Raw genomic sequence first — 20583 nt, 5'->3', positions numbered from 1 at the left:
TGCTTCTCTCTTTGGCCAGTTTCCAACCATTGTTTCTTTTCCTGCCATCTGGTGCTTGGGAGAATAGTTGACCCCCTCTTCTTTGTAGCAGCCCTCCAAATACTGGAACACTGCTATCATGTCACCCCTATTTCTTCTTTTCTTTAGACTAGCCAAACCCAAGTCCTACAGCTGTTCTTGGTATGTTTTAGTCTCCAGGCCTTGGATCATCTTAGTTGCTCTGAATTTTTTCCAAACTGTCAACATCTTTTTTGTGATATAGTGACCAAAATTGGCTGCAGTATTCCAGTGTGGTCTCACTCGGGTTTTATAAAGCGGTACTAATACTTTGTGTGATCTTGATTCTATGCCTCTATTTATGCAACCCAGGATTGTATTAAGCTTTTTTGGCTGCTGCTGCACACTGCTGGCTCATAGTCAAGTGATCGTCCACTAGGATTCCAAGGTAACAACTAATAACAACAAATGGATTTGCTTTAATGGTATTTCAAAATATGGAGCATTATTCTGAGTTTTAAAAAAATCCCATAATTTATGGATGTTTAAAATGTATCTCAAGATCATAAAAGGTTGCATGTTTGTTCTTTTTCTTCTTCATCTGTGGTATTTTGCTTAGTTCAACAAAGAAATCAAAATTAAAAGCCAAAAGACAACCCTGTGGATCTGAATCGTGCAAACCAAATTATAGCAAGGGTAACAATAGTTAAATCAAGATTCCACTGTCACAGCCCTTTTGGGGTGGTTCAGTGAGTGGAATGCATACATGTTTGCCAGTTGCTACTATGTCAGTTACTCTGGGGGCAAATGCTGGAGTCTCACTTAAACCAGACTTAATGACCCTTGGAGATCCCACTAGGAGACAGCTAGAAACTGCAACTGTTTTTTGGGAGCATCCTGCAGAGACCCAAAAGAGAAAAAAAACGTCCATTGCTCTATTTATTTCTGTAACAATATTCCCCATCTAAGTTTTCAAGCTTGCAATTCAAACAAGGGTGTGCTTGTGTACATGCCGGATTTTGCAAAGATTTGCTGCAGGGACTGTGATGCCCACCACCCAAGAGGAAGGATCCCTCCCCCCAAGTCTTTTGAACCTCCCTCCAAATTTCTATTGCCGTGAACAGTGAAACACAAGTTTGTTGAGCTCAACCAATTTTAGATGACCTTAAAGAATCCCGTAAGGTGCATATAAATTGTAATACTGCCAACATTATTTTCCTGAGCAGGGGATTAAAAATATGAACCTGGGGACCTTTTGCAGCTTCCCAAACCTCTCGTTCTCCAACTCCTGCAAGGCAGCTCAGGAAACACCCCAGCACAACCCCAGGCACCCTGCAAACGCCTATACCTTCAGGCTCAGGAAACTACCCCATTTGTGATTGTGACTAACCCCAAAGGGAGAAGAACAGGAGTGCTCAGAAAGGGGTGGAGAAAAAAAAAGATGCTGGTGTATTGATTCTTAAGAAACAGATATTTTTGTTACAAGTGCATTTTATTGGGTTTCAAGTCCAAGAAAAGAATACTGATGCTCACTACTGACAAAGTCCCTCAAAGGGGCTCTCGCAAGGAAGAGGAATTTCTCAGAACATCCTTCTAATACAGATTTGTTTTAAGTTAAAATTACAAGAAGTCAGACCACACATTCAACTAGCACACTATGGACACCGCTATACTTCTGGTAGAAGTTCTCAAGTCAGGACTCTCCCCTGTAACTGACCGAGAACAAAATTTACTCTGCCCTCCATAACTTATTACGTCGCCTTCCTGCATGGAAGCAGGCCTATCATCTGAAAACTTAATGAAAAATAATTGGCGGGGCTGGAACTTTAAGGATCGGTTCCCTCTGAGTTCCAAATGGTTGCACTGATATAATATTTTTATGTATTTATTTAACAGATTTGCTTGCCACCCATCTCGACTTGCAGGAACTCTATGTTTAGCTATGGGTAGCCCTCGACTTACAGTGATTTGTGTGTGAACTACTCAAAGCACTGAAAAAAGTGTCTTACATCACAGCATCCCCATGGTCACGTGATCAAATTTTGGGTCCTTGGCATCTGGCAAATGTTCAACATGGTTGCCGCAACCTAGCGTCACGTGATCGCCATCTGCGACCTTTCAACCAGCAAAGTTAAGGGGGGGAAGCTGGATTCATTTAATGACCATGTGATTCATTTAACAACTATAGTGTTTTGCTTAACAGCCATGGGCAAAAAGCTAGTAAAATCAGACATGACTCGCTTAACACTTGTGTAACTTAGCAACGAAAACTCAGTTCCCAATTGTGGTCGTTGAGGACTAGCTACATTTTCAATCCTGGGCTCAAACAATACACAGAACCATAATTGCCTGGTGGGTTTTGTACCCGCAAAAAAAATATATATATTAATCAAAGTTAAAACAAAGCAAACTTAGGATCTTGCAGGTCTGCAGCCCACAAGGAAAAAAATAATTGAAAAATGAGTTGGTGGAAGAGACAGAGGAAGCGAAAGGCTGATTCATGGAGAGGAGCAAATGTGTATTCCACACACACACACACACACACACATACCAACAGGTACATAGTCGCTGATTCTGGACCCGTAAGGTGATCCTAGTGCGTGGTGTCAAACTCGCCGTGTCACGTGATGTGTTGCGATATATCGCAACTTTTTTTGCATTGCCGGAGCTGGGGTAGGCGCAGCCTCTGCATGATGCAACCGTCCGGTGGTCCGGCAGTTTGACACCCCTGTCCCGGTGGGATGAAGCTCCAGTTCTCTGGGCTGTTGCTTTCCATGGGGGGGAGGGGCAGGTGCCAGTCTCTAAAAGGCCTGGTGGGACTCCTTGGCAGACGCTGCCCAGATGCCAGCATCAGCACTAGGGAGGCGACAGAGAAAACGAAGCTGGCTAAATTATGACTGCGGAGCTGCACATGGTGTTCATGCCACAGGCGTGGCTCCCTCGGTACAAGTAGTAGTAGCCCTGTAGGAGAGAGGAGACAAGCAACTCAAAGCTCAGAAGGAGAAGTGGCGTACAGGTAGTCCTCGACTTATGACAGCAACCGAGCCAAACTTTTCATTGCTAAGCAAACCAATTGTCAAGTGAATTTTGTCTCACTTTACAACCTTTCATGACACAGCTGTTAAGTGAAGCATTGCAGTTGTTACGTTAAGTGAATCCGGCTTCCCCATTGACTTTGCTTGCCAGACGGTCACAAAAGGGGATCACGTGACCCTGGGACACGGCGACCGTCATAAATACAAACTAGTTGCCAAGCGTCTGAATTTTGATCACATAACCATGGGGATGCTGCAACGGTCATAAGTGTGAAAAACGGTCATAAATTACTTTTTCCAGTGCTGTTGGAACTTTAAACAGTCACTAAATGAACTGTTGTAAGTTGAGGACTGCCTGTAATAGCCCCACTGGAGGACCCCCCTCCTCCCACCCACCTCCCCACTGATCAGAGTCCCAGCCATACCTTCTCTCCCCAGTCTTGGCCCCAGCTGTTCTTGATCGCCCAGAAGGGAATTTGGCCACCTGCGGGAAGGAGACACAACGGTCACAAAATGGCCCTGCATGCCGCTCGCTTCCAGGGAACGACTCAGAAAAGAAAGCAGAGCAGGTTCTCAGGAAACAGCTGATCACAACTCCCATTATCCCCAGCTGGGCCAAATGGAGTTGTGAGAAGGAGAAATTCCATCCAGAATTCAACGTGTTGGACTGGACACTGTTTCTTAACCTTGGCAACTTTTAAGAGGGGTGGACTTCAACTCCCACAGTCCCCATGAAGCATGGCTGGTTGGGGAATTCTGGGAGTGGAAATCCAGCCCTCTTAAAGTTGCCAACATTGTGAAACACTGAATCAAAGAGATCCCTACTGCGAAAGTGAGTTTTGGCTTTTAGTTCTGATGGAAGGATTTCCTACGGTGCTTTGCAGATAGCGGAAATACGTTCAGGGTGAAAATAGTCTCCTCCATACTGAATGCAGAGTCAAAAGTGATCGTGTGAAAGGAATCAGCTTCTGTTCAGGAGCATTCATGCTCCAAAAATAAACTCACATGTTTAAACATCAAAATTTTAACCTATTCTGAGCTTCCAAGTGTTGGGGGAAGGAGAGGAAGGGCTGGTTTTGGTTTTCCACCCTGAAACACACTGGAATGAAATGTGTTTGCCTCTTTCGTTCAGGTCTGCCAGCTCCAAGCCAGCTTGTGCAGCCCTACGAAGCAGGGTAACGTTCATTTCCAAAGTGATGGCCCAGTTCTGCCATCCCAGGGAACAGAGTCAAAAGCACATACGAGTTACAAAAAAGGAGATTAGGAAAGAAAAAAACCCAGAATAAAGAACCAGAAATCAAGACACACTCACAGACATCCCACAAGATTTTCTCAACACAAAACAGCCACTCACGTGTGCCATAGCCCACCAAAAGGACCGCGTGGTCGATCATCCAGGGATTACAGAGCACGAAGAAAGGGTGGGAAATGCCTTTGCGGTAGAACTGGAGAAAGAGAGAAGAAAACTTAAATGTAATTATGGCAAACAAGACCCCAGAATACAGACGTGGAAGGAACCTCAGAGGTTTTCTAGTCTAACCCCCTACCCAAGCAGGAAACTCTCTAACATTTCAGACAAATGACTGTCCAATCTCTTCTTAAAAACCTCCAGTGATGGAATACCCACAACTTCTGGAGGCAAGCTGTTCCACTGGTTAATTGTTCTCATTATCAGGAAATTTCTTAGTTCTGGGGTTGCTCTTCTCTGTGATTAGTTTCCATCTGTTGCTGCTTCTCCTGCCTTCTGGTGCTTTGGAGAATAGGTTGACCCCCCCCCTTTCTCTGTGGCAACTCCTCAAATGACATGACTGCTATCATGTCACCGCTGGTCCCTCTTTTCTCTAGATTTGCCATGCCCAATTCCTGCAACCGTTCTTCATATATTTTAGCGTCCGGTCCCCTAATCATCTTTGTTGCTCTTCTCTGCACTCCTTCTAGAGCAGTGGTTCTCAACCTGTGGGTTGGGACCCCATTTGGGGTCGAACGACCATCTCACGGGGGTCGCCAAACAACGCAGTCCGCCATTTTTTCCCCCTTTTCCTTAGCTGGGCTACTCCCTTTTATTCTATTGGCTTTCGAAAGCCAATAGAATAGACTCTCTTGAATAGAGTCTAATTCTATTGGCTTTCAAAAGCCAATAGGAATTGTCCAGGCTGTCTCTGCCCTGCTGAGCCCGCCCAAAGCCCCATTCTGCAAACGGTGCTGCACCAGTTGAGTAGTCCTTGACTTACGACCGGTTGAGTAGTCCTCGCCTTACGACTGGTTGGGGGTCGCGGCATTAAAAAGGTTGAGAACCACTGTTCTAGAGTCTCAACATCTTTCTTATATTATGGTGACCAGAACTGGATGCAGTTATTCTAAGTGTGGCCTCACCAAGGCCGTATAAAGTGGTACAGATGTTTCCATCCGTTGCTTCTTGTCCTGCCTTCAGGTGCTATGGAGAATAGGTGGACCCCCCTCTTCTCTGTGGCAGCCCCTCAAATATTGGAACAGTGCTATCATGTCTCCCCTGGTCCTTCTTTTCATTAAACTAGACATACCCAGTTCCTGCAACCGTTCTTTGTATGTTTTAGCCTTCAGCCCCCTGAGCACCTTAGTTGCTCTTCTCTGCCCTCTTTCCAGAACCTCTGCCTCTTTTGTGAGTCTCTCACCTGCATAGCAAAGGCGTTCAGAGCAATGGAGATGGGACCGTTCTTGGCCAGCCAGGCTGCAATCTCTGTCCAAGGAGAGAGGAGCACAGGTAAGGGGGGGGGGGCACCTGGCCCAAGGAAAGGGTGCTGCCTGAGGTCCCACCCTTTGCCCCGCGAAAGAAAAGTTCTCACGCATCATTCAAGTGAAAACTGCTGACAAGTGTGGATATACATGCACTGCAGGAGTTACTACATCATCCTATAAGGTAGTCTCGAGTTATGACTATAATTGTGCATGGAATTACAGTTCTACGTTATTGCGGTCATACATTAAGGCAGTGTTTCCCAAACTTGACAATTTTAAGGCATGTGGACTTCAACTCCCAGAATTCCACAGCCAGCAATGCTGGCTGTGGAATTCTGGGAGTTGAAGTCCACATGCCTTAAAATTGTCAAGTTTGGGAAACACTGCATTAAGGCAATCCTTTCCTTTTCCTTCTCTTCCCTTTCATCTTTTGTTTCCTTTCCTTTTTCTCTTACGCTTTCTTTCTTCTTTCTTTATTTTCCTTTCCTTCCTCTCTTTTCTTTCCTTTTTTTCTCTTCCTCCCTCGCTCCCTCCCTTTTTCCGTTTGTCTTTTGATTTCTGTTCTCTTTACTTATCCCTTTTACTTCCTTCTTCTTAATCTGTACTGCTTTGCAAGCAACTTCCTTCCTAGAGACCAACTGAGCCAAAGTCACGGAATGATGCGCACCGCTCTCGTCGTGGGAGACGCCCAGGCTGCTGTTGATGTAAGCAGCCACTTTCTGCCTGGAGAAGCCGCAGTTCTGCTCAAAACCTCGGTATCTGTAATCTCCCTCGGTCTCCAGGCCACCTGGAAAAAGGCAAGGCAGAAACCTCATCCAAGGAAAGTTCCAGAAGGAAATTGGGAAAATCAGAAGGGAAACAGAGACTCCGGTTGGGAAAATCAAAGGAAACTTTAGAGCCATGTTGAAAGCAGAAGAAAAATCCTTCGGTTATTGTTAGGAAAACTGAGACTCAATGAGCGGAACAGCCTCCGGTCTTGGATCCAGCTTCCAAAGGTTGTCGGGCAATTCTTATTTTTAACTCTCAGGAGAAAAAATAGTGCAATACACTAGAATACACGCAGTCCTCGGCTTACAACAGTTCATATGGTGACCGTTCAAAGTTACAATGGCACTGAAAAAATGACCATTTTTCACACTTAACGACTATTGCAGCATCCCCAGGGTCACGTGATCAGAATTGAGATGCTTGGCAACTGGCATGTACTTATGACGGTTGCAGTGTCCCGGGGTCACCTGATCCCTTTTTGCAACCGTCTGACCAGAAAAGTCAACGGGGGAAGCCGGATCCACCTAGCAACCGTGTGAGTAACTTAATAACTGCAGTGATTGACTCAACAAATGTGGCAAGAAAGACTATAAAATGGGGCAAAATTCACTTAAGAAATGTCTCACTTAGCAACAGGAATTTTGGGCTCAATTGAGGTCGTAAGTTGAGGACTACCTATACTGTAGTCCTGTTCATAAATGAATCAGGCCTTTTTGAAATCTAGTTCAGCTATGACAGGTGGCCCTTGAGTTACACTGGTTCCTTTAGAGACCATTCAAAGTTACAATGGGGTGACAAAGGTCATTTATGACCAGTCCTCGTGCTTACAACCACTGCAACATCCCCAGGACCACGTGATCAAAATTCAGGCACTTGGAAACCTGCATCTGTTTACGATGGTCACAGCATCCCAGGGTCACATGATCACCATTTGTGACCCTCCCAGACAGCTTCTGACAAGCAAATTCAATGGAGGAAAATGGATTTGCTTAATGACCATGTGATTCATTTAACAACTGCAGTGATTCACTAAACAACCAGGCAAAAAGGTTGTAAAATCAGGCACAACTCACTGAACAACCACCTTACTTAGCAACAGAAATTCTGGTTGCAAAATGAGGACTACCTTTACTCAGCCCCTCTTAAGTCTGACAACCCAGCTTTGAAGAGGGCAGACCAGGTGGGGCTGCTCCCCACAGGCACAAAGCAGACTTTTGCTTGAAACAACGACAAATAGCAGAAGCTTCGGAAGCCGATGGCCTCAACATCACCCGTCCAGGACTGCTTGCTCAGCAAAACACCACACAAAAGAGCAATTCATTTCTCCGAGTTGCTCTCTGCACAGAAAGCCTGTTTTCTGTTTAAAAAGTCCAGTCTGAAGCAAAGACTAATTAGCCTCTTCCTCCTCTCCTCTTCCTGTCCTAAAACCTCCCTCCAGAATAGAATAGAATATGGGAGAGAATGGAATGGAATAAGAATAAGAATGAGGAATAGAATAGAATAGAGAATGGGTGAGAATGGAATGGAATGGAATGGAATAGAATAGAATAGAAAATTTGGAATGGAATGGAATGGAACAGAACAGAATAGAAAATATAGAATAGAATAGAACAGAACAGAATAGGAGAATGGGTGAGAATGGAATGGAATAAGAATTAGAATTAGAATTAGGAATAGAATAGAATAGAATAGAATAGAAAATTTGGAATGGAACAGAATAGAATAGAAAATATGGAATAGAATAGAATAGAATAGAACAGAATAGGAGAATGGGTGAGAATGGAATGGAATAAGAATTAGAATTAAGAATAGAGTAGAGTAGAGTAGAGTAGAGTAGAGTATAGTAGAGTAGAGTGGAGTATAGTAGAATAGAATAGAATAGAATAGAATAGAATAGAATAGAATAGAATAGAATAGAATAGAATATGGAATGGAATAGAAAATGGAATGGAATAGAATAGAATCTGGAAGGGACCTTGGAGGTCTTCTAGTCCAGGGCTTTTCAACCTTTTCACAGATTGTACCACTTTTAGCACATGACAATATTTGAGTACCACTAGTGCTTATAGCAAGGTGTCAAAAACTTAATGACTAAATAAAAGGGGGGGGATTTTGGGTTTTACTGATTAGATTCATTTGTTGTTATAGAAATGGCTAATTTATACTATTATGGAAAAGTAAAAAGTTGGGGTTAATGCTTCCCTCTACTGTTAATGCTTCCCACTACTGCAACAGAGGAAATCTGTTGTTTTTCCCTTCTCCTCCTCACTTTCCCCCCTTTTTCCTCCCCACCGTGTCCTACTATTTGCTGTTGTATTTTCATATTTTATTCTATAATCTAATAAAATATTACAAACTGTAGAAAAAAAGTAAAAAAGTACCAGTTTTAATTTCTTTGGTGGCTGTTCCTTTGTTGAATCATTTTTCCTTTGAACTGACAAATGTATGATGAATTTATCCATGTTTATTAATATGCATCACCACCAGCTAGCTCAGGGGTCTTCAAACTTTTAAGACTTGGGGACTTCAACTCCCAGAATTCCTCAGCCATCATGGCTGGATGAAGAATTCTGGGAGTTGAAGTCCACAGGTCTTAAAAGTTGCTAAGTTCTTCTTCTTCCTCTCTCCCTTCTGAGCTCTTTCAACAGTGTAGTAAGAATGCACTCCCGCCCCCAATCCCTTCCCTGTACCTTTAAAGACACAGGAATCAAGTGCAAAGCAAGAAAGGCTCACAAAATAAAGAAACACGTAAACTCCGGTTTTGTTTTGTTTTTCTCTTTAAGCTGCCTCAGGCACAATGTTGCAATCGGAGACTGAAAGGCTTTGGCAATTGCGAAAAGGTTTAGCCTTAAATTAAGCCTGTTTTACCTTCAAAGAAAACTTTCTAAAAGCCACAGACAGACTCAAGATAAGGGAGCAAAACTAATTACATTTCTTTAAAGGGATTAAACCTATGGAAGTCAACACTTTGGACTCATTGCTAGCCTAAAATACAGACTAAAATATTCCAATAACCAAAGCACACAAAGGGAGCCTCTGAATTACAAAACGCTGTAAAAACTGTACAAAAATCTTTATGGTAACCCAATCAAGCTGCCAGCTGATCCAGAACTAAATAAACCCACCTCCTTTCTGACATGCCGACTGATTGCATTCTCCTGCTTGGAGAAAACGAACCAGGGGACCTTTTCTTCCAGCAATAGCTTCTTCTCTGTCCCTGTTTCCTCCCTGCCTGCTGAGCTCTCTTCCTCTTTCCCTGTTGTCTTTTTTTCCCCTTTCCCACCCAAACCACACCGAGCCCAGACAGTCTTGCAACTGCAGCTGCCTCTCCCTCAGGCTTGGGTAGCTTCGGTTCATTCCCCTCCCCTGCTACACTTGGCTAGCAGTCATGTACCATCTGCCACGGTAGCAAAGTACCACAGGTGGTACACGTACCACCGGTTGAAAAGCCCTGTCCTAGTCCAGCCCCCTGCTCAAGCAGGAGAACTGATGATGTTACCTAGTTGGGTCATGAAACGTCTGCAAGAAAATCACAAAAGCCCAGAACACCAAGGATCCCCCAGTCCCAGTCGCAGTCCTCTTCCTTCTCCTCCTCCTCCTCCTGTCCTAACCTACTTGGGTCATGAAACATCTGCAAGAAAACCACCAGGCTCAGAGAACACCAAGGACCCCACAGCCTCCTCCTTCTCCACCTCCTCCTGTCCTAAAACCCAACTTCCTTCTAGCACTGATAATTTACTTAGCTGGGTCATGAAACATGTGCAAGAAAACAACAAAGCTCAGAGAGCACCAAGGACCCCACAGTCTCCTCCTCCTCCTCCCTCCCTCCCTCCCACCAAGGACCCCACAAGCCTTCAAACCCTTCTTCTCTGTAGACACGGCGAGACTGACGAAGTGCCACCTTCCCCAAAACAAGTCCAGCTTCATCTTGCAAGAAACATAGTTTGGCCCCTTGCAGACTTACCCAGCTTCTCAATAGCCTCGTAAGCATTAGAAGGCAGGCCACCTCCGCAGGCTTTGTCGATAACATCACAGTCTACCAGCTCTGTAGAGGGAGAAGGTAGGATGAAGGTCCACTGGATGCTGGAGATGGGTGCAGGCACATGTTTAAGTTCATGAACTTCCCCTAGGCCCAGGGCAATGTTTTTGAACCTTATCAACTTGAAGATGGGTGGACTTCAATTCCCAGAGTTCTGGGAGTTAAAGTCTACCCATCTTCAAGTTGTTAAACTTCAGAAACAATGTCCTGGTGAAACATCTACATCCAATGTAGCCTTTCCCATAAGCCCTGGATTCAGACCTTGGAGGCTCTAAGCCAGAGGTAGGCAACCTTAGCTCTTTTATGACTCGTGGACTTCAACTCCCATAATTCCTGAGCCAGCCATGCTGAGGGAAAAGGGAGAGGTTTCCAAGCTGAGCCATGCTGGCTGAGGAATTCTGGGAGTTGAAGTCCACAGGTCATAAAAGAGCCAAGGTTGCCTACCCCAGCTCTAAGCTATTGGGAGCTACAGTGGGTATACCTAACATGTGTTCATAAAGCATAAGGTCATAGAACTTCTGAACATGTCAAGAAGGCCACCAAGTTGCTTAGCAATCCATAACGGGGTAGGAAAGGGCATTATTTACCTTAATTTATTTTGTTAATGATTTGTCAGCAGGGATGACGGCCACTGTGATCGAATGGGGAAGGCGTTGGCTTAGGAGCTGGGAGCCCCGCTTTGTGTCAGACCTCCAGTCTAGAAGTTTCCTAGGGGATTCTGGCCCCATCGGATTCTGTTCTAGTGTGGAAAGGGCTGGCCTCGGACCAGGGAAGTGACTCAAGTTCCAGGCCTCCTTAGATGCAGAAGACATCTGGGTGACCTTGGATGGTCCTTTTCCGTCAAGACTGTGGGAGAAGCCAACTGAACCCCAGCTCTTGTTGCACCTGGTTCTGAGACCTTCTCCAGGTCCTCCCCATCAGACCAACACTAGGAACAACAGCAACATTTCCCGGCAGCCACAGCGTAACCTGAAAGTGTTGTCGAGACTTCCCAAAGCCCGTTGATTGACCACTAAGGACATAAAGCTTCCTTCCTCCTGATTTGGTTGAACATCACCAGTTGAGGAGAGAAGCAATCTATCTATTGAGCCGAGGTGGCGCAGCAGTTAGGGTGCAGTACTGCAGGCCACTTTAGCTGACTGTGTTCAGCAGGTCAGCGGTTCAAATCTCACCGGCTCAAGGTTGACTCAGCCTTCCATCCTTCCGGGGTAGGGAAAATGAGGACCCAGATTGTTGGGGGCAATGTAAATATATATATATATATATATATATATATATTATATATATATATATATATATATATATATCATATATACATTGCTTACTGGTGTACACCGCTTAGAGAGTGCTTGCACTTAAAGCGGTATATAAGTCTCATAAATAAATAAATAAATAGAATAATGGAATGAAGAATAGAATAGAATAGAATAGAATAGAATAGAATAGAATAGAATAGAATAGAATAGAATAGAGCCGAGGTGGCGCAGCAGTTAGAGTGCAGTACTGCAGGCCACTTTAGCTGACTGTGTTCAGCAGGTCAGCGGTTCAAATCTCACCGGCTCAAGGTTGACTTAGCCTTCCATCCTTCCGGGGTAGGTCAAATGAGGACCCAGATTGTTGGGGGCGCAATGTGCTTAGAGAGTGCTCGCACTTAAAGCGGTATATAAGTCTCATAAATAAATAAATAGAATAATGGAATGAAGAATAGAGTAGAGTAGAGTAGAGTAGAGTCGAGTCGAGTCGAGTCGAGTCGAGTCGAGTCGAGTCGAGTCGAGTCGAGTCGAGTCGAGTCGAGTCGAGTCGAGTCGAGTCGAGTCGAGTCGAGTCGAGTCGAGTAGAATAGAATAGAGCCGAGGTGGCGCAGCAGTTAAGAGTGCAGTACTGCAGGCCACTTTAGCTGACTGTGTTCAGCAGGTCAGCAGTTCAAATCTCACCGGCTCAAGGTTGACTCAGCCTTCCATCCTTCCGAGGTAGGTCAAATGAGGACCCAGATTGTTGGGGGCAATGTAAATATATATATACATTGCTTACTGGTGTACACCGCTTAGAGCAGTGGTTTGTTGGGGGCAATGTAAATATATATATACATTGCTTACTGGTGTACACCGCTTAGAGCAGTGGTTTGTTGGGGGCAATGTAAATATATATATACATTGCTTACTGGTGTACACAGCTTAGAGCAGTGGTTCTCCACCTGTGGGTCGGGACCCCATTTGGGGTCGAACGACCATTTCACGGGGGTCGCCAAACAAGGCTGTCCGCCATTTTTTTCCCCTTTTCTTTGGCCACGCCCCTGGCACCCGGTGATGCATAAGTGGTTGGGGGTCACCACAACATGGGGAACTGTATTATGGGGTCGCGGCATTAGAAAGGTTGAGAACCACTGGCTTAGAGAGTGCTCGCACTTAAAGCGGTATATAAGTCTCATAAACAAATAAATAAATAAATAAATAAGCACCCACAAAACATGGCCTGGGAGTGGATCCGTATTTCCCAACAGGGCAAATCCTCCCAGCCCCTCAGTTACCTTGTTCAGAGAGGGAGAGCAAAGTGCCCTTGCGAAGGTACCACTGTCCTTCGATGTTGCCCGTTACAGAAAAGGCCCAGCACGAGCCACAGTCGCCCTGCAGAGAGAAGAAGAGACAACACAAACAGCATCAGAAAAGCTCCATCCTCATCTCCCTCCAGCCAGATTAGCCAAAATGTATGACGGATATTCATCTATGTGTTGGAAACGTAAAAAAGGGGCACTTTTTTCCATGTTTGGTGGACATGTAGAGAAGCACAGGTGTACTGGCGTATGGTCTGGGATTGGGCAATAGAAATGACTAGGCAAAACATTCAGTACAAACCTGAGACATTGCTGTTAGGAATACTTGAACAAAATGTAAGTAAAGATGACACATATTTATTCATTCACACGTGGTTACAGCGGCGAGGATATTATTTGCTCAAAAATGGAAAGCTACGGATGTACCGAGTGGGGAAACATTAATTCAGAAAGCCATGTATTGCGCAGAATTAGACAGGATAACTGAAAGATTAAAAAAATCAGGATGAATCAGACTTTTATCAAATATGGAATAAATTATATAGATGGTGGGGGGAAAAATGGAGGTCATTGTAATGAGAAAAGCCAAGATTGAGATTAGAATGATGTTACTGTAAAGAGATTTATTTGTAATTAATGTAAATATGGACTGAGATGTTTGTCACATGTTGATTTACCATGTTCAATGTTTTTAATTCCTTTTTTTTATTCAATAAAATTTAGAAAAAAAAAAAAAAGAAAGAAAAGCTCCATCCAAGCTTTAGGGCAGTCTTTCCCAAACTTGACAATTTTAAGGCATGTGGACTTCAACTCCCAGAATTCCACAGCCAGCGTTACTGGCTGTGGAATTCTGGGAGTTGAAGTCCTCATGCCTTAAAATTGTCAAGTTTGGGAAACACTGCTTTAGGGCAATCTTTCTCAACCTTAGCAACTTTTAAGATGGGTAGACTTCAAGTCCCAGAATTCCCTAGCCAGCAAAGCGAGGAAAGTTGAAGTCCACCCATCTTGAAGTTGCTAAGGGACAGAAACACCGTCCTGGGGAGACATCTAGCCTAACTCATAGAGGATCAAGCTGTGCTGGCTGGGGAATTCTGAGAGTTGGTCCACAGGGCTTAAAGTTGCCAGGGTTAGACACCCCTGCCCTACATGACTTGATACGGCCCTATTGACCAAACACTGTCGGGCATCAGCACCTAGACAGAACGAGCTCAGCCCCACCCAAGGCCCCATCTCAGAATCCATCCGTTTGTCCATGGGACTTAGCCTAAGAAGACCCACCTGGTTTTTGACCTCTGTGACAGCCCCATGGTCCCGCCAGTCCCATTCCTCAGGGAAGGAGCCGTTCGGGATGGAGGCCATTTTCATTGGCCGGCCTGGTAGCTTCGCCAGCAACGGATTCAGGTACGTGGAATGGAACTCTTCCTCTGGAAGGAGAAAAACAGACCAGGAGTGGCAAATACTGCCCCCAACCTCATTCTCCATTTATATAGAACAATGGTTCTCAACCTGTGGGTTGGGACCCCATTTGAGGTCGAACGACCATTTCATGGAGGTCGCCAAACAAGGCTGTCCGCCATTTTTCCCCCTTTTCTTTGGCCACGCCCCTGGCACCCGGTGATGTATAAGTGGTTGGGGGTCACCACAACATGGGGAACTGTATTATGGGGTCGCGGCATTAGAAAGGTTGAGAACCACTGATATAGAAGATAGAATCATAAGGCTGGAAAGGACCTTGGAGGTCTTCTAGTCAACCCCCTGCTCAAGCAGGAGACCCTACACCAGGGGGGTCAAACTCAATTTCATTGAGGGACGCATCAGCACTGCAGTTGCCCTCGGGGGAGTGTGTGTGGCCAGGGTGGGCACGGCCTACTGGGTGGGCGTGGCTGGAGTGGGTGTGGACTACTGGGTGGGCGTGGCCAACTCTACATCATTTGTGTCAAGGGTGCCTGTGGGGGCCTGGGCAGGAGTGGACAGATCTGAGAGTCTCTGGCAGAAGGGGGTGGGACCAGAGCAAGCGCCAAGGTATGGTCCACTGGAAGAGCCTGCCGAAACCCCTCCCTGGAGCCCATCAAGCCAGATATGTGAAGTAGGCAAGGGCCATTTGCTGGCCACTTCCGGGCGATGGTGCATTTCTTCATTCCTCACAAAGGGTGACACCTCCCCAGCAGGCACCCAAGGGGCTTGGCCGACGCGGCAGGGGCTGGTTCCTCGCTGTTTCCAGACGGCCTTGTGGAGCTAAGACTGAATGCGTTTCAGCATAGAGGGCCACCAATTGTACATTGGCTGGGCCTGGGCCTGGGCCAAGGCAGCGGGGGCCATTTCCTGTTTCCAGGATGGCCACAGGCCACATGAAACCACGTTGCGGGCCGCATCCAGCCCCCGGGCCTTGTATCTGACATGTCTGACCTACACCATCCCAGACAAATGGCTGTCCAGGGTCTTCTTGAAAACCTCCAGTGATGGAGCCCCCACAACTCTGGGAAGCAAACTATTCTTTCCATCCATCCATCCATCCATCCATCCTCTCTCATCTATCATGTCTGTCTGTCTGTCAGTCTGTCCGTCCGTCTGTCCATCCATCCACCCGCCCGTCATCTATCTATCATCTATCTTATCTATCTATATCTATCATCTATCTATCTATCTATATCTATCATCTATCTATATCTATCTATCATCTATCTTTATCTATCTTCTATCTATCATATATCTATCGTCTATCTTTAACTGTCTATATCTATCTATCATCTATCTTTATCTATCTATCTATCTATCTATCTATCTGTCTGTCTGTCTGTCTACCTACCTACCTACCTGTCTGTCTGTCTGTCTGTCTGTCTGTCTGCCTGCCTGCCTGCCTGCCTGCCTGCCTGCCTGCCTGCCTGCCTGCCTGCCTGCCTGCCTATCTATCTATCTATCTATCTATCTATCTATCTATCTATCTATCTATCTATCTATCTATCTATCTATCTAACAGATGGAAACTAATCAAGGAGAGAAGCAACCTAGAACTAAGGAGAAACTTCCTGACAGGGAGAACAATTAACCAGTGGAACAGTCTGCCTCCAGAAGCGGTGAATGCTCCAACACTGGAAGTTTTTAAGAAGAGACTGGACAGCCATTTGTCCGAAATGGTGTAGGGTTTCCTGCCTGAGCAGGGACTAGATGACCTCCAAGGTCCCTTCCAACTTTATTATTATTATTATTATTATTATTATTATTATTATTATAACTACTACTACTACTATTATATCATCATCTATCTTATCTTATCTTATCTATCTATCATGTATCTTATCTATCTACCTCATGGAACATAGAAACCTCAGTGTCAGGATCTCCACTGTTGGCCTGGCACCTGGCTGGGCTCCTACCATCAAATGGGAAGGAAGGAGGAAGGCACACCTGTGGATTGTATCTAATGGTGGGAAATGGGGAGGGGGAAGTGACAACAGAAGAAGACCGGATCACCAAACCGGCTTGTACCAGGATCTTCTAGGCCAGTGGTTCTCAACCTTTTTAATGCTGCGACCCCCCAACCGGTCGTAAGTCGAGGACTACTCAACCGGTCGTAAGTCGAGGACTACTCAATTGGTGCAGCCCCGTTTGCGGAATGGGACTTTTGGCAGGCTCAGCAGGGCAGAGACAGCCTGGACAGTTCCTATTGGCTTTGGAAAGCCAATAGAATTAGACTCTATTCAAGAGAGTCTATTCTATTGGCTTTCAAAAGCCAGTAGAATAAAAGGGAGTAGCACAGCTAAGGAAAAGGGGGGGGGGGAATGGCGGACTGTGTTGTTTGGCGACCCCCGTGAAATGGTCGTTCGACCCCAAATGGGGTCCCGACCCACAGGTGGAGAACCACTGGTCTAGGCCATTTGCCCTGAGAATGGAAGGTTACCCATTTTGCACCTCAAAGCATCTCACTGGCATCACATTGGCTGCCCGGGGGACTGGTCGGGGGGGGGGGGAGTTGGAAAGGAGAGAGCTTTGTATTTTGTGCGGGAACACCAGATTCTGACTGAATTTGCTGGAACCAGGTTCTTTCAGTAAAAGTCCCTTTGCTTCAGCTAAACGGAGTCACGAGTCTTGCTTTCCTGAGAGAGCAAACCGGGGCAGGTCTGACATTATGGCTGGAATGGGACTCAGAGGTCCTAGTCCAATCCCTTGCTCAAGCAGGAGACCCCATCCCATCCCATTCAAGTGGCTGTCTGGTCTCTTCTTCAAAACCTTCTGTGATGGAGCATTCACAACTTCTGGAGGCAGGTTGTTCCACTGGTTAATTGTTCTCCCTGTCAGGAAATTTCTCCTTAGTTCCAGGTGGTTTCTCTCTTTAATGTTCTTCCATCCATTTACGCTACAACTATTTTTTAACATTTATTTTATTGAAAATGGTTTTCCTAAGACAAAAAGACCCCTCAAACCCAACTACTTACCAAAAACAAATGAACAAAAACTACAAAAAAAAAATAAAAAACTGGAAGAACATAACAGCAAGGAATAACAAGCAAAACAAAAAAAGAGAAAAGTATCAACCCTTGAGGCATGCCACCTGCATATGAAATGTTAAAAGTATAGGAAAATTTTCATGTTTTTAAAAACAAAAGTTTGCAAAATTATCACATTTGTGCCAAAGGGGAACATACTGAATCTTTTCTTTTTGATTCGTAGAAAACTTCGCCTTTTAAAAAATGGACAGTTCTTGCCCTCCCAAATTCCATTTCTATATACCCCACAACTTATATATTTTAGATTGGGTTTGCACTCAACGTCATGACCTAGCTAACTCTGGTTTACTGAATAAATCTTGTTCTTATTCTAAATAAGAATAACACAAGAGTCTGAGCCACCTTAATTTGAAATACATTTTAAAAAACAAGGCAGGCATTTAAAATCTCTAAGGAGGCCATTCTGGTGGATTTCCGCTTGTTAATCTCTGCTGCGCTAAACATTTTCGACAGCAAAAGCTCCACCTTCTGACCGGAAGGCAAGTTTGGCCTTACTTTTCAATCAAATCTCGATTCCAGGTCACCCTAGACCGACATTATATTTACTCAGCAAATTCAAAGCATGCAGGGAAGGCATAACAAGCAGGCTGAAACCGGAAAGTCGTAAGATCGAGTCATGTCATAAAATGGGGCTGAAGAGATCCAAGGGGGAAAACCCCCAAATAAAACCAAAACGAGTTGCAGGATTACACTGGAAAGAGACCCCAAGTTTGGACTGGCTTCTCTGGAGAGAGACATCTCCAAATTGCCAAAACTAAACCACTAACCTTGCAGTGAGATGGACGGCAAATTTAATGAATAAACAAACTAACATTTCCTGGAACTCAATCCAGGAAATACTTCTTGATTTCCTGCTCAAGAAGCAACAGCCTATTATCCCAGATGCAAGTAGTCCTGGATTTAAACAGCCCTTAACTGAGCCTGCAGTTTGGGTCATAAGTGTCCATGGTGGTTAAGTGATTGTCCTATTACGGTGCCTGATTTTATGACCGATTTTCCAGTGGTCATAAAGCGAACGAGGCAGTAATTCAGGGAACATTATCTTCCCTATGGGATATTTTATGCTGGAAACCAGAAATTTCTGATAAAAATATCATAAATCACATGACCACCGGACACTGCAAACGGCAGGTCATAAGTTGAGGCTTGTAACTGGTCATAAGTCAAGGACTACCTGTATCATTTTTTCCCCAGACACAGAGCACATAGGTGCATCCATCTACAATGAAGGGATTAGTCCAACACACAACACACAAAGCCACAATTAAGCACACATTCTTGATAAGACAGGACTGAAGTGAGGCTGACACCATAATTAAACCAACCCCTCTTACTGGTACTATTAGGACAATTATTATTACAAGTAGTCCTCAACTTATGACAATTGAGCCCAAAATTTACGTTGCTAAGTGAGACATTTGTTAAATGAGTTTTGTCCCATTATACGACCTTTCTTGCCCTGGTGATTAAGTGAACCACTGCAATTGTTAAGTTAGTGACACAATTGTTAAGTGAATCTAGTTTCTCCACTGACTTTGCTTGTCAGAAGGTCGCAAAAGGGGATCATGTGACCCCGATACACTGCAACCGTCGTAAACAGGAGTCAGTTGCCAAGTCTCTGAACCTTGATCACGTGATCCTGGGACGCTGCAACATTCATAAGTGTGAAAAACAGTCATTAAGTCCCTTTTTTTTTTTTAGTGTTGCTGTAACTTTGAACTTTGGCCACCTAATGAGAAGGAAGGACTCCCTGGAGAAGGGCCTGATGCTGGGAAAGATGGAGGGCAATAGAAGAAGGGGACGACAGAGAAGGAGGTGGCTGGATGGAGTCACTGAAGCCGGAGGTGTGAACTTAAATGGACTCCAGAAGATGGTAGAGGACAGGAAGACCTGGAGGAATGTTGTCCATGGGGTCGCAATGGGTCGGACACGACTTCGCAATTAACAACAACAACAAACTTTGAACAGTCACTAAACGAACGATTGTAAGTCGGGGACTATCTGCACTCTGTTGCTTTGTATGTACACTGAGAGCTTCTGCACCAGAGAAGAATTCCTTGTGTGTCCAGTCACACTTGGCCGAATGAAGTATTCCGTTCTCTTTTGTTCTATTATTTCTATTTCCATTCTATTCGTGCCTGTCAACTGCAGCCAGCCCAAAGGTTTTTTAAAAAGTTCTGAATAGAATAGTTAACAGGCCCAAACTATGATTAGGTCCACCATATACCTTTATTGGCTGTTTTGACCGAGAAATGATCCCCTGCAGATGAGACGGACAGTTTTGCATGGGACACAATTGGATCCAGGTGCAAAATGTTCCTCCGCTTTCCAAGGAACTTTTGCAATGCAAAAAAGAAAGAGGAACCAAGCTTCCCGCCTGCTGTACCTGTCAGGTCGCTAAATTTGGTGACTCCGTATTCTGCAGTGCCCTGGTCCAGCTCCTGATACAGACGGGCCCTCTCCAGGTTCTCAGCAAAGATCTGGAAGCGCTTTTGGATCTCTGGAAGAAAACAGTTCAGGGAAACAGCTCCCAGTTAGAATGAGGATTAGTCATCCTGCACTTATGACCGGAATTTTGGTTAGTCAGCAAGGCAATTGTGAAGTACGTCGTGCCCAATTTTACCCTTATTTTTTTTTTTGCCACGGTTCTCAACAGAATCACTGCAATTGCTAAATGAATCGCGTGGATGTTAAGTGAAACCAGCTTCCCCCACTGCCGTTGCCTGTTGGAAGTCAGCCAGCAAGCTCACAAACGGTGATCACGTGACACTGGGATGCTGCAACTGTTGTAAATACATGCTGGTTGACAACCACCCAAATTTTGATTGTTTATTTATTTGCAACGCGCCTTCATTATTTTGACAAATAGCTCAAGGGGGCAAACCTATCCAACGCCCCTCCCTCCTCCTATTTTCCCCACAACAACAACCCTATGAGGTGGGTTAGGCTGAGAGGGAGGGACTGGCCCAAAGT

The 20583-nt window shown here is 45.0% G+C and overlaps 1 protein-coding gene across 1 annotated transcript in view; it reads right to left on the bottom strand.

Annotated features, from left to right (window-relative positions):
• Positions 1-1470: 1470 nt before the first annotated feature.
• The window catches only part of CTSF (cathepsin F), a 29890-nt gene continuing 10777 nt past the window's right edge, over positions 1471-20583 (bottom strand). The window contains exons 6-14 of the mRNA XM_039359929.1: positions 19997-20110; positions 14384-14529; positions 13082-13178; positions 10480-10560; positions 6415-6534; positions 5684-5748; positions 4387-4477; positions 3458-3516; positions 1471-2958 (exon numbers count right to left, since the gene is read on the bottom strand). Coding sequence (XP_039215863.1) covers positions 2884-2958; positions 3458-3516; positions 4387-4477; positions 5684-5748; positions 6415-6534; positions 10480-10560; positions 13082-13178; positions 14384-14529; positions 19997-20110 — 848 coding nt within the window. The 3' untranslated portion in view covers positions 1471-2883. The remainder of the gene's footprint in view (positions 2959-3457; positions 3517-4386; positions 4478-5683; positions 5749-6414; positions 6535-10479; positions 10561-13081; positions 13179-14383; positions 14530-19996; positions 20111-20583) is intronic.

This window comes from Crotalus tigris, unplaced genomic scaffold, assembly GCF_016545835.1.
Source record: "Crotalus tigris isolate CLP2741 ecotype Arizona unplaced genomic scaffold, ASM1654583v1 scf7180000019143.106728444:792265, whole genome shotgun sequence".
Classification (NCBI taxonomy): Eukaryota; Metazoa; Chordata; class Lepidosauria; order Squamata; family Viperidae; genus Crotalus; species Crotalus tigris.
The sequence above is the reverse complement of the archived record's forward strand: the minus strand, read 5'-3'. Positions and strand labels throughout refer to the sequence as shown.